Source organism: Procambarus clarkii, chromosome 49, assembly GCF_040958095.1.
Source record: "Procambarus clarkii isolate CNS0578487 chromosome 49, FALCON_Pclarkii_2.0, whole genome shotgun sequence".
In the NCBI taxonomy this organism is placed as follows: domain Eukaryota; kingdom Metazoa; phylum Arthropoda; class Malacostraca; order Decapoda; family Cambaridae; genus Procambarus; species Procambarus clarkii.
In genome coordinates, this window is record NC_091198.1 from 25,732,078 (window position 1) to 25,747,077 (window position 15,000).

General features: G+C 42.1%; 1 protein-coding gene across 1 annotated transcript in view; it reads left to right on the forward strand.

The window, feature by feature from the left end:
* Positions 1-15,000, forward strand: part of LOC123763348 (neuroligin-4, X-linked) — a 301,500-nt gene that overhangs the window by 249,738 nt on the left and 36,762 nt on the right. The window contains 1 exon segment of the mRNA XM_069303151.1: positions 7,623-7,777. Coding sequence (XP_069159252.1) covers positions 7,623-7,777 — 155 coding nt within the window.

A 15,000-nucleotide genomic window follows, 5' to 3' on the forward strand; every position in this document is an offset into this window, starting at 1 on the left:
TCTCTATCTCTGTCTCTCTCTCTCTATCTCTGTCTGTTACGGACCCGAGCCCAGCGTCCGAGCACGGAGCAGTGACGACCGCGCCATCTGTGGGTCAGCTTCCGAAACCCCCTCCAAATGGACGACGCCACCTAGTGAGGACGAGATATACTGGCCACAAGGGCTAATTTCCCGTCCTGATCAGCTCATAACACAGCCGCTGCTGACCTCTGGTGAGGTGGAGCTTAGACAGCAACGCCATCTATGGAGTGGATACGTCGGGCGTTTGTGTCTAAGCCTGTAAGTGAGGTGCCCTAGAGTGTCCCTATTACTGATGACGTGTCTGATTACAGAGTCGACCTGGGACTGCTGTAATGGAAGTTGGATCAGTCTACCCAAGGCAGCCGTCTTGTCTCCACGTATTTGCTGCAGCAGCTGTGAGTCACCCCCGGATGAACACTGTGGTGTTATCCTGCCCGTGACGTGGCAGTTGAGGGATTGTCGTACCCGGGGCTGACTGGTAAAGACGCTTAACCACTGGGGTGTTGTGGTGAGGAGAGTGATCTGTGGAATCACACGAGGCTCCTGACTAGGGCTCGCAACCCTAGTATCGGTCGTGGAGTGGCCTACGCAGCGTTGCTGGTTGGAACCTGCCAGCTACAGGCTGGATTTGTGGTTGACGGCCTCCACGACGGTGCCCCCAGTGGAACTGTGATTTGGCTGGCCTGTGGCCAGGGTAGACTCAAGAGAATCGAAGGATTCATCGTGAGGCCACAAGAGGACCAAGAGCTTAGCATTGTTGAGCACTGTGAATGTCCAGAGTCTTCAGAGGAAGACTACGTTGTATATAATAGTGTTTATTCCTCCCCCGTGTGTTAATCTATATATTATTTATGGTGACGGTGATAATTATATTATTAAGTTTTTGCCTTTGTCTCCCTTCCCCTTTAATTTACTTGTGTTACAGATCACATCCCTTGAAAGCCACTACTAGCTTGGGGCCGGATACCCTACTTCTAACAACTATCAGAGAAAGAACCCGGTTGCGACCCGAGTGGGCCGTAACATAATTGGCATCCCCAGCGGGATCCGACCCCTTGTCAAGTATGTTTGACAGGGGTGGTGAAGTGGCGTAATCCCTGTAAATAATTCCCCCTGTGTGTGACTATCAGGACGTTATACGTCCTGTGCGGTGCTCGGAGTGACTAAGTGCAATATTGTGCAGTGCTGTGCTCGCTGTGATTAAGTGCAATATTGTGTAGTGCGGTGCTCGGTGTGATTCAGTGCAATATTGTAGAGCGATGTGCTTGCTGTGATTAAGTGCAATATTGTGTAGTGCGGTGCCCGGGGTCATTACGTGCAATATTGGCAAGTGAGGCGCTAGGTGCGATAAAGTGCAATATTGACGTAGAACAGTGCTCGGTGCGTTAAGTGCTAACGAAAGCGGTGTGTTAAGTGCTAGTGTTCCATCTCGGTGACGATGGCAGAAAAATCGACCATCGACGATCTGGACGATGTTCAGGCTTTTCTGAACAGGGAGGACTGTCTTGCCAGATTAAAATATCTGGGGAAACAAGAACTCGTCTTAGTTAGTGCCTACCTGGAGATAAAGATACGTGCCAGTGATTCCCGTGTGGAGATCTTGTCCATGGTTCACCGTCATTTGATGGCCGAAGAAAATTAGGAAGGTTAGGCACAAGGTACAAAAGAAGGTGAGGAAATAGCTTCCACTGAAAAGGAAGATAAAGGCAGTGACATTGACAGCGATGCAGGTGAGCTGAATATTAGCTTTCTTACTGTCAAAATGCGTTCCTTAGAGATAAATCGGGAGATAGAATGGAAGAAGTTAGAATTAGAACGAGAATTAAAAGATAAAGAAATGGAGATGAAAATAAAGAAATGGAGATGAAAGATAAAGAATTGGCCATGAGGCGTTTAGAATTAGAAAGAGAAGAAAGAAGAGAAGAGCGAGAAAGAGCAGAGAAACGAGAGAGAGAAGAACGAGAAAGAGAAAGGGAAGAGCGAGAGAGAGAAGAAAAAGAAAGAGAGAGACAACATGAGCTAGAAGTATTGAGATTAGGCGGTGGTCGGAGACAAACAACTGGAACAAGTATTTTCGATCCGGTGAGGAACATCAAAATGGTCCCGAAGTTCAACGAGAAGGAAGTTTCGAAGTTCTTCGCGGCCTTCGAGAAAGTCGCAGCCTCTTTGGAGTGGCCAAAGGAGAATTGGGCCATCATGATACAGTCTGTCTTGACTGGGAAGGCCCAAATCACCTACTCCACGTTGTCCCTTGATGACTCTGGCGATTGCGACAAGGTGAAGAAGGTAGTGCTCATGGTGTACCAATTGGTACCTGAGGCTTACAGGCAACAGTTTAGAAACCTGAAAAAGACCTCAGAGCACACTTTCACCGAATTCGCCACAATCAAGGAGCGACTTTTCCAGGAATGGTGTACCTCTCGGAAGGTGGAGACCAAAGGAGACCTCGAGCAGCTCATACTGTTAGAGGACTTCAAAGACTGTCTGTCTGGAGATCTAAAGACGTACTTAGAGGAGCAGCAGGTGGAGACCTTGAGTGCGGCAGCCACCATGGCTGAGGAATACATCCTAACGCATAGGCCTTCTGCTAAGTACGTCCCGAGGAATTACCCATGCCGGTTTGACAAACCTCATCAGGAAGAGGAGAGACCCGTCCCACGAAGCGCTGAGAAGACGCCCCCAAGTAGCCCTCGAAGGACTAGTCCTAACAGTCCAAAACACCGGAGTCCGAGGAGGAATATGGTGTGCTGGACTTGTGGGCAGAAAGGTCATGTAGCTGCTATGTGCCGAGGCAGAAGAGGTAACGGCGCTCGTAGGGAGGTGATGTTGATGAGCTGTGTGACACCACCAGCAGGAAGCCAGTCTACGACTACGCAGGAAGGACCAAGTTTGTTCGCCCCTCACACTTCAAGCGGGTACGTAACGAGTGATCACACTGGTAGATCAGTTGTAGTGCTCAGAGATAGTGGAGCAGCCCAATCCCTGATCGTGGGTAGCTCGTTACCCGAGGGAGTGAGTGTGGATGGGAGACAAAAGGTTGTCCTGGTTGGGTTTCCTAGGACGCAGTACATCGCCCCCTTAGTGCCGGTATATCTCGACTCGCCTTACTTCAGCGGCACATGTGCATTGGCAGTAGTCGATACCCTCCCTATAGCTGGGATTGACGTGGTACTAGCCAACGACTTGGTGACAGATTGGAGCAACAATCATCCCAAGGTTGCGGACGAGTCAGCCGGAACAGCAAGGTCTGAGGTAACAGCAGGCAGTGGTAATGTCCAGGTACAGATAGACCCGGAATTAAATACTATGCTTAATTTGTCCTCTCACCTACAGATTGACAGCATCCTAGCAGAGTCTCCTGATTCTTCTCCCAATAAGGAACATGAGGTTACGATGGCAGAGGCAACTGAGCATGGAGAGAGGTCTCGTGTGCAAGCACCCACGGATACCAAAGAGTCTGGAGCGAAGGCGGATGAGTACTTGCGGTATGGCAAGGTACAGCATTCATTGAACTGGCCTGAGATTCCCCAGACGTCGGAGGTATGTGAGGTATGTGCGAAGGTTTTAGTGCCCTCTTCGGTCCAAACCAGGCTAAAGGATATAGCCCGCTATGGACGTTACAAGCTCAGGAAGCTTATCCCTCAGTTAACCAAATGTTTCCTAGCGGTATTTTGTTTTATTCTTGTGTGAGTTCTCAGTAAGGACCAGTGGACGACCCGACGGATGGTGGCTCCCTTGAACATCGAGAAGAGATCCCAGGGATTGGAAATTTGCACTGCGAGTGTTGCAGTCGAAGAAGGGACCTGGAAGGTGATGGTAGATACAGGAGGTACGAGATATGATATTATGAGTGACTGTTTCCGACAGGTTGACACCCCCTGCGTGATAGCTGAGCCTAAATGCAGCGTTATACGGAACGTTGGTCGACCTGACGGTGGCAGAGCGAATGCCATCCTCGATGTACGAGCAGCCCTGTTGGGACTAGGTGTGGGCCTGGTAGAGGAGTATGCTGTGAGTACTGATTTAACTATCGCTGTCACTCTAAATTATCAGACCCCTGTATTCCAGGTTCCCGTCTCCCTGAAGGACTACCGGACCGGCACCAGAAATGCCGTCTGTGACCAGCCATCATCGGTGCCACGACACAGGGAAGTGTCGAGTCGCCCCAGGTCGTGTTTATACCAATCCTTACTCAGGACACGTGAGAATATGCCCCTGATTGACGTCACAGTGGAGGTGTGGAAAATTACGTCAGGCAGGTCATTATCTTCCATCTTCAAGTTTCCTTTGTGCCAGGGTTTCTCCTTAGGACAGTTCTGTAGACAAGACAGCCTCATCACTCCAGTTTATAGTGTACGTGAGTCCGTGTGGAGTTGTATCCACATACTAATTTGGTTTGTGTTTTTCTTTATAGAACCCCAAACCAAATTCTTTTTGGTGGGGAGGTGTTACGGACCCGAGCCCAGCGTCCGAGCACGGAGCAGTGACGACCGCGCCATCTGTGGGTCAGCTTCCGAAACCCCCTCCAAATGGACGACACCATCTAATGAGGACGAGATATACTGGCCACAAGGGCTAGTTTCCCGTTCTGATCAGCTCATAACACAGCCGCTGCTGACCTCTGGTGAGGTGGAGCTTAGACAGCAACGCCATCTATGGAGTGGATACGTCGGGCGTTTGTGTCTAAGCCTGTAAGTGAGGTGCCCTAGAGTGTCCCTATTACTGATGACGAGTCTGATTACAGAGTCTACCTGGGACTGCTGTAATGGAAGTTGGATCAGTCTACCCAAGGCAGCCGTCTTGTCTCCACGTATTTGCTGCAGCAGCTGTGAGTCACCCCCCCCCGGATGAACACTGTGGTGTTAGCCTGCCCGTGACGTGGCAGTTGAGGGATTGTCGTACCCGGGGCTGACTGGTGAAGACGCTTAACCACTGGGGTGTTGTGGTGAGGAGAGTGATCTGTGGAATCACACGAGGCTCCTGACTAGGGCTCGCAACCCTAGTATCGGTCGTGGAGTGGCCTACGCAGCGTTGCTGATTGGAACCTGCCAGCTACAGGCTGGATTTGTGGTTGACGGCCTCCACGACGGTGCCCCCCAGTGGAACTGTGATTTGGCTGGCCTGTGGCCAGGATAGACTCAAGAGAATCGAAGGATTCATCATGAGGCCACAAGAGGACCAAGAGCTTAGCATCGTTGAGCACCGTGAACGTCCAGAGTCTTCAGAGGAAGACTACATTGTATATAATAGTGTTTATTCCTCCCCCGTGTGTTAATCTATATATTATTTATGGTGACGGTGATAATTATATTATTAAGTTTTTGCCTTTGTCTCCCTTCCCCTTTAATTTACTTGCGTTACAGATCACATCCCTTGAAAGCCACTACTAGCTTGGGGCCGGATACCCTACTTCTAACAACATCAGAGAAAGAACCCGGTTGCGACCCGAGAGGGCCGTAACACTGTCTATCTCTGTCTCTATCTCTCTCTCTCTGTCTCTCTCTCTCTCTGTCTGTCTCTCTCTCTCTCTCTCTATCTCTGTCTATCTCTGTCTCTATCTCTGTCTCTCTCTCTGTCTCTCTCTCTGCCTCTCTCTCTGTCTCTCTCTGTCTCTCTATCTCTATCTCTCTCTCTCTCTCTCTCTCTCTCTCTCTCTCTCTCTCTCTCTCTCTCTCTCTCTCTCTCTCTCTCTCTCTCTCTCTCTCTCTCTCTCTCTCTCTCTATTATCGTTATATTGCATGGTGCTAACATGAATATTATACTTGTTTGTGTTTACATTCAGTTGTAGATTTTTATTTATAGTTAATTAGACCTATGCTTTAAGATTTTACTTAAGTTTTCATATATGATATATAGGTTTTTATTTTTAGTCATAGAAAAATAGTGTTTTGTATACTCAGGAAATTTTATTTGTTTAGGTATTAAGTAATTATAACTGCTTGTAACGTACGTCAGACTGATCTCGGCATGATCTCAGACTGTCTCAGCAGCTCTCTCTCTCTCTCCTTTTTAACTTTTTCTTTTTTCTCTTTCTTTCTCTTTCTTTCTCACTTTCTTTCTTTCTTTCTTTCTTTCTCTCGTTCTTTCTTTCTTTCTCATTCTTTTTCTTTCTCTCTTTCTTTGTCTCCTTTCTTTCTTTCTCTTTCTTTCTCTCCTTTCTTTCTTTCTTTCTTTCCCTTTCTTTCTTTCTCTTTCTCTCTTTCTTTCTTTTTCTTTCTCGTTCTCTTTCTCTTTTTTTCTCCTTTCTTTCTCTTTTTTTTCTCCTTTCTTTCTCTTTTTTTATTTCTTTCCTTTAGTTTTAGCTTTAAGTAACAATTACTGCTTGTAACGTCAAACTGATCTCAGCATAACATGAATCACAGCCTGCTTGATCATGAATTGTTTGAAGGTGCTTAATTGTCAAGTTCTCTTGAATAATATATATTTTGTCTCTTTCTCTTTTTTCTTTCTATCTTTCTTTTTCTTTCTCTCTTTCTTTCTCTTGTTTTCTTTCTTTTTCTCTTTCTTTCTCTGAAAGAAAAATAAATCTTTTCTTTCTCTTTCTACATGAATATTATACTTGACTGTGTTTACATTCACTTGTAGATTTTTATTTTTAGTTAGTTAGTCCTAAACTTTTGATTTATAGATTTTTATTTTTAGTCATAGAAAAACTATAATGTTATATGTATACTCCGGAAATTTTACTTGTTTTAGTTTTAACAATAACTACTTGTAACGTCAGACTGATCTCGGCATGACATGAATCACAGGCTGCTTGATCACGAAATCTATTGTGTTCACATATTGCATATAAAGATTTTTATAGATTTTAAGATTTTTACTTTTATATTCTGTTACAGATATAGTCTATATATTTCGAGCTATTACATATATTTTGTTGTATTACTCAATCTTAAATAAATATAATATTTTAATTCTCTTTTTGTACCCTATTTATTTGTAATTTACACGTACATATATAGGATGTCCATTTCTTTCTCAGATATGTCTTCTTTCTTTCTCTCCCTTTCTATTTCAGATATGATTTAAAAAATTATTATACCCTGATTTACCCTAAACGTTTTAATGTAGGTAATTAAAAGATTATGAAAAGTTTTTTTTAAATGTTATTTATTTACGTTCTAAGGTCGTATATAAAAATTCTCAAAAAACGTTTTTAAAACGTAATTATAAACGTGCTGAAAACAATGAAATGTCGTTTTTAGAACGTTCTAAAAACGTGAAAATGTTTGCTGGGATAGACCTTCAGCATTTCTTGTTCGGCTAAAATTTGTGTCCACCTAATTCCCATTCATTTTTTATTGTACCTCACCTCACTCCACCATTCTCTCCTGCCTATTTATGTCCAATACTTGACCTGTATAATCACTCCTTCTGAAGATGTATTAATATACAAAAGTACTTAAGGAAATTCCTGCTTCAATTTTCCTCCATGGTCTGACACTGTCATATATATTTATATATATATATATATATATATATATATATATATATATATATATATATATATATATATATATATATATATATATATATATATATATATATATATATATATATATATATATATTCTTATGTGCACTATTTACCTTTATCAGACAGGACCAGACATGTTGTTAAACGAGTTGTTGTACGTGTTCGGAAATCCACTGGGGTCCATAGCTCCCGTGTCTCAGGCCCTCAACTTCACCAAAACAGATGTTGCCCTGAGTGAAGCAATCATCACCATGTGGACAAACTTCATAAAGTCGGGGTAGGACAAACCTTCTACATTCTGTTGAAAGTAACTCAAAATTTAAATGTGATTTACAGTTACTTAGTTGGCTTCATTCAACCCATCTTCGAGCCAGGCTCATCAATCTAGCATAGTTTAATAAGAATTATAAGAAATGGTATTATGTTGTATATAAATCAATACAGGTATTATTATACGCCATATTATACATAGGATTTTGAACATGGCCTTAGATTAGGCTTTAATTAGGAAGTTGGCTTTGTTCTCGACTCACAATCAGGGATTCCTGGTTTTATTCCTGGGTGAGGTAGAAATGGTTGGGCATGTTTTCTTTCACCAAATGCCTCTTATTCGCCTAGCAGTAGAAGGTACCTGGGAGTTAGGCATCTGTTATGGAGTTCCATTGTTGAACTAAATAGCATTCTGAGAAATTTGAACAGGTTTATGCCGTTTGAAAATGCTCTCTTCTGTCTGTCCTCTGGTGCAACAGGAATCATCAAGAATAGTGAAGTACTTTGTTTGACCAAAGTTATTAATATCTCCTTAATGGGAAGAATGGGATACCAGTCTACTATGGTCCACTTTTCCTTCATGATAACCTACAACAAATCTGTAGATTATCAGCCAAATTTTAATCAATAGCTGTGGCAATATTGGAGGACATGCTTAGCAGGCATGGACTTACTTTCTTCCTTAACCCTCAAACCGCTAGGGGTACAAATGACTTTAACACACACAGGCGCAACAAAAAAAAAAAAATCCAAAAAATTCATTCGTCTTATAAGTGTTCATTTTTGTTCCCAGATCACGGAAAAAAATAAAAAAATCGTAGGTGTCATATATTTTAGCTGCAATAGGGTAGGAAAGTCCGGCGAAAAAAATGAGCGTTGACTGAGCCTTCGCCAGATGAGGTCTACTCTGCTCGAGCTGTCAGGCGGCAGTTGCCACAAATATATTATTACCTAATTATTTCAATGTCTCTGATTGATTTTTTCTTAGTTTATTGCAGTAATATTATTCAATACAGTGAATTGTGATATATTTATATAATAAAATGTGTGAACCATCGCTGTATTCAAAATTATGGTGTGCATATTAGTGATTCAATTTTATGCTCATAAAACAATAAACAAATAGTTTTGCTGTTATTACACTATATACACAGGTTATATATAAGTATCTGCATGTTTTGCTCACCATAACGAACCACTAAGTTGTTATTGTGAGCCAAAATGCAACTAGGAATGACCGCCACACACCAGCCACCCACTCGCTGCCACTCCCTCCCTCAACAAAACATCACACGTCCTCATTCTCCTCCCACAACACTGCTTTTGCATTTATTCACTATAAACAGACGTTATATATAAGTATTAACATGTTTTGCTCACCATAACTGTACATCTAAGCTTGTATAGTGAGTAAAGGCACAAAGACGTAGCTATTCACACAGTCAGCTGGTGGTGGCCGCCCTCAAGGCCAGATGCACTAATATTTCTCCTCCAACATTACTGTTTGTGGTGTTATTATGCTATATACACATATTATATATAAGTATCTATCTATTTTATTCGCCATACCTGTAGAAATAAGCTGGTATGGTGGCCAAAGACCATAGTGGCCACCAGTAAACAACATGATAAGTCGTGCAGACGACGTACCTTCCTCGCCAAAATGGCCACTCCGAACCTACTCTTGTTGCTGTTATTACATTCTATACACACGTTATATATAAGTATCTACATCTGTGTTCACCATATTGAACCACTAAGCTGGTATGGTGAGTGCAGTCAATAAAAGGTGGCCACACACAGTCAGAAGATGATGCCACCACCCTCCCTCCCACAGCATTATTCCTCCCTCCATGGAGCACAGTGCTAAATATCACCACAATACTGCTATTATCAGAATCCTGGTCAGTTTTATGCTGCCCCTATTCCAGGCAGGGGCATTTAAATTATAGCGCTAGACACGAAACCATATATATATGACATGCGCGGTTTCGGTTTTGTCACTGAAAGCATATATGTATGATTTGCGTAGTTTAAAGGTTAATGACATGCATTGATGCTTCAGGTAACCTCCACAGACAAGTATGCACTAGCAAACTCTGTTCTGAGGGGACTGAATAGACTACTGTACTTTGGGAAGGAACTTTCACAAAAGCAAAAAGATAAGGGAATTTCTTTAAAACGTCTCACAACTGTTTTCTTTCAGAAGTAGTACGGTGCTATAAGTTCATATTGACAGTAATTATCTGTGCCTTCTCTTCAACACACTCACCATTTTCAGTTAACTGGGAAGACATCTCTGAACCTGGATACATGTTTAGACCACAAGTATTAACCTGATGATAACTAGACTTACAGTTTGCATCAACAACAAAATCACCAGAAATCTGAAAACTTTCAGTTAATCTATCCTCAGTATGGAAATGATTGGGTTTTTCACCATATAGCTTCAGTCATGACTAAAGCTTCATCATGTAGCTTCAGTCATGACTAAAGCTTCATCATGTAGCTTCAGTCTTCACTGAAGCTTCATGGTGAAGGGTTAGAAAATTATGTACATGTCCCTGACAAGAACACTACTGAGAGGTGACACTTTACAAACAACAACAATGTATGAAGGTTAAGACAATAGGTTTACATATCTAATTGCTAACTGTTAACAAACTCACCCTTAACATTGGCAACATCTATATTTTGTTTGGTAATAAATCCTCAAATCAAATTAATTAATCTAAGAAGAAACAATATCCAAATTAGTAACAGCTAATTGGTATATTCCTTGGTGTTCTCATTGATAACAAGCTTAATTTCCAGGGCCACATTCAACATATTTATAGAAAAAAATTTTTTTTTTTAAAATTGTTAGTATTCTTTCTAAGATCAGATATTATATACCTCATCCTGCACTGGTAACACTCTCTCATCTATCCTTATCTAATTATGGTATCTGTGCTTGGGGGTTCTACTACCCAAAATCATCTACGTCCACTAATTACCCAACATAAATCTGCTATTAGAACAATAACAAACTCTTATCCCAGGCAGCACTCTGCCCCCTACTTAAATCTTTGAATATGTTAGATATTAAGTCACTGCACATCCTCTCAAGTGTATTCTATATTTATGAATCTCTGAACTGTAACGCCAATCCTGACCTTAATGCTTCCTAGAAGGTTGTAACAGAATATATGGTCACCAAACTAGAAACAAATATCTATTTGATATTCTAAGAGTGTGACTTTATCAAACTAGAAATGCTCTGCAAATCAAGGGACCCAGAATGATGAAATGACCTTCCCAATCATGTCAAAGGCTATACCTCTCTCAAACAGTTTAACCACTGAACTGCGCAACGCGCTTGACAGGAAGTGTGCAACGCGTCTCAGGGATCTTATAGGCTTTAGCATATGATTCAAAACTCCCGTGGTTACATGGGTTTCACATCAGCTTCCTCAGGGAAGTGCCTCTTGTAAACAGGCATCATTTAAAAAAATCATGGGCAACATTCCCGGATGTGAGAGCCTCAGTACTAAGTGAGCAACCATGGCTGACGCACGCAGCATGAGTTCCCTAGCACTGCTGTTCAGCTTGTGACCACAGCATCGCCTAATAATGTCAAAATATATATGTAACTGGTATTATTTAGCCATGCTAGTATTACAGAAGAGCCTGAGTGTAATAATGACTTGTGTACAATGTTCAAACATCAGTGGATATATGCTGTTAACAATGTTCACAGTGTTAGCCACAGCACCATAGCAATATTTCGTCCATCTAGGAATCTTCAAACGACTTGAAATGTTTAAAAATTCAAATTCAAATGTTTATTCAGGTAAAGTACATACATACAAGGGGTGATACAAATATTGATGAATTTATAGATAGAGCGAGTACATACAATGCCTAAAGTCACTATTACGCAAGCGTCAAGAAGCGACTTCTTATGTTCCTTTACAAAATAAACTTGTTGTCAGTTATTCATTTATAAGATTTAGTGACCAGGATTGTGATAATAGCAGAATTGTGGTGATAATTAATGTTGTGCGTAGTATTGTGGGAGGAGGAATTTTGTTGAGGGTGAGAGGGAGTCGAGGTAGCAGTCACTGAGTGTGGCAGCCACTCTTGTTTTGCTCACCATACTAGCTTAGTGGTTCACTATGGTGAACACATATGTACATGGGTATATATAGAATGTTTGTATATAGTGTAATAACAGCAACAGGAGTATGTTAGAAGGAGCCATTTTGGTGAGGGAGGTTATCTTGTGATGATTTCGAGGCTTAGCGTCCCTGTGGCCCGATCCTCGACCAGGCCTCCATTTTGTTACTACACCACCAGGAAGCAGCCCGTGGCAGCTGTCTAACTCCCAGGTATCTATTTACTGTTAGGTAACAGGGGGCATCAGGGTGAAAGAAACTTTTTGCCCATTTGTCTCTGCCTCCGTTGGGGATAGAACCCGGAACCTCAGGACTATAAATCCTGAAGCGCTGTCCACCCATCTGTCAGGTGCCCTCACATCGTCGTGGTACACTTAGCGTCGTCTGCTGGCTGCTGTGTGATTTGTCATGCAGTGTATGGTGGCCAATGTGCTGCTTGGACACAATTACCAGCTTAGTTGCATAGTTATGGTGAATAAAACATGTAGATACTTATACATAACGTGTGTAAATAGTGTAATAAAAACACTAACAGTATGGTGGTAGGAGGAATGTTGGTGAGTAAGGTGTTGGAGGAGTGAGGGAGGGCTGGATGGGTGTGGCAGCTCACACTCGCAGAGTTCTAAGCGTGTTGATGGTGAATGTATATAGTGTGTGATAGTGTATGCTGTGTAAATATGCTACACAATATACACTAAATAGCGTAATAAAAACAATAACAGTATGGTGGTATGAGGAATGTTGGCGAGTAAAGTGTTGGAGGAATGAGGGAGGGCTGGATGGGTGTGGCAGCTCACACTCGCGGAGTTCTGAGTTTGTTGATGGTAAATGTATATAGTGTGTAGTGTGTAAATATGTTGTAAATATACATAAATGAACATGAAACATTGAATATATAAGCAATATATGTGAACACATTTGTGATGCATATAACAGTGTCTTGGGACAGTATAGATGTTCCTACTGCCATAATATTGTGTATGTGTTCATTATACATAGAACTGGCAAGGAAAAATAAAACAAATGTATTTGGAAATGTATGCAAAAAATGGCCAAAATAAATATTTGTGACAACTCGTGCATGTTGAAGGTGGCGCGCGACTGGTTCCGGGAGTCTACGCCACAAGCAACCACCGAAGCATGGCATCACACGCCATTTATCGGACCCAATTGCTGTAAAATTAAGTACAATTTCGATTTATTTTTACATATCTGTGATTAGGGGAGGGTATTAAACATTTTCACAAACACAAAATTTCTTGAGCACATTAAAGCTTTATCCGGGTGATTTTTTTCAGCAAAACTTTGCAGTTCTTCCCATACTGCTCATATTTTCTTAATTAATGAGGAAGGGACATCCTCTACTGCCTCCTCCTCCTCCTCCTCCCCTGAAGATTTGTTATAATGCCTGTCTAGTTCAACAACCCCTGTACTATTTTCATGGTTATGAATGAGGTCTTGTTTTTCTTCTATGGTTATTCTCACCTGTGTTTTCTTGGCTTGAACCGTACCACTGGCTTTCTTGGGACCCATGGCAAGTTATATAATAAAAAAATTATGTTCAAATAGCTAAAATCCGAAAAAATTGTAAATCTTTGCAAATAATTCAGGAGCTATAGTCTCTAGGTGGGAAGCACTGGTAAATTGAGGCGCGATCACTGTGCCACCACGCGCTAGGTCGGCCCATATGCGTATCAACAAACTCGTTTCCTGAGGCAAAGTTCATAATCCGATTCAAATTTTCCGAAGAAATTGGGCTTGTAACCCGAAAAGTTTGTAAAGAGGGGCATTCGTAAGCCAAGGTGTCACTGTAATAAATACTGTTATTAATTAATACAATTATTAATACATTATAGTAGAATTTGAATTCAACATAATAACTATGATATAAATAGATAGCATCGAATATATATTGGTGAAGTTGCAAGTCTTAAGTACTAAAATTAGGTGAGTGGGTAGGACAGGATAAAATGTGAGTTTAGAGCACAAGGTCGGAAACTATTAGGAAGAAAGTAGGTACTTTCTGGTTTACTTTTGAATAAACCATAGATTGGACAACTCTTTAATTCATTAGGGAGCGTGTTTCATAGACTGGGTTCGTTTATTTTCATGGAGTGTTTGCACAGATTTAGTCTGACTGGAGGAATATCAAATGCAGGGGCACCTCAGTTTTTGTAGTTAATCCGTTCCCAGAGATGGTACGAAAACCAAAAAATACAGATACCGAGACGAATTTTCCCATAAGAAATAATGTAAATTGAATTAATCAGTTTCACACCCCCAAAATATTAACTAAAAAATCCAGCGTTGAATGTAATGAAACGCCATTTTCTGGGTGAGTCCCGGAGGCTCCCCAGAGTTATCCAGGCTGATAGGGATAGTCCTAACTTTTGGCATCAGTCGATGTGGGTGGAGATCTAGGCCTACCGGGGACTATAGCCAGAACCAGGCCCCCTCAGAGAGGCACGAGGATCAATGGCCTATAGAAAGGCACATGTGATTTTGGAGCATTCTATGTCTGCCATCGACCGGTAAAGGCACCCAGAAAGGTAGGCGCCCCAAAACAAACCCCTATTCTGGTAAAACCAACGAAAATAACGAAACAAATGGACAGAACTCCTCCAATGGAAAACGAGCAAACATGCATGACGTCACACGAGCCGCGTTGCATGTCTGCGCAGCTGCGCAGCTGGGTGAGTGGTAGGAGGGGGTGGGTGGGGGAGGGTGCCCTTGTTGGGTACTTAGTGGGGGGCTGACAGGGGATGATGAAGGTTGGGTGTCTGTTGGGTAGAATGTGGGGGTGGTGCCCCAATCCCTGTGGCTGTTGCACTGTTTGAGGAGGGTTCTTCACTTCCCTCTGGGATTGTAGGGTTCTGGGTTGTGGTACTCTGATTTCTTTCTCTCTCCCTGCGCTCCTTCCTCGCGTCTGCTGTCCGTATTCTCTCTTCCCTTGTCATATCCCTCTGCAGGAATACTTTTTTGAACTTCTCTACATTTGCTAGACAGCACTTCCTTGCTAACAGTTCCTCTTTCGTGATTTCGCTCATGAATACCACCTTTATCATTCGGTCCC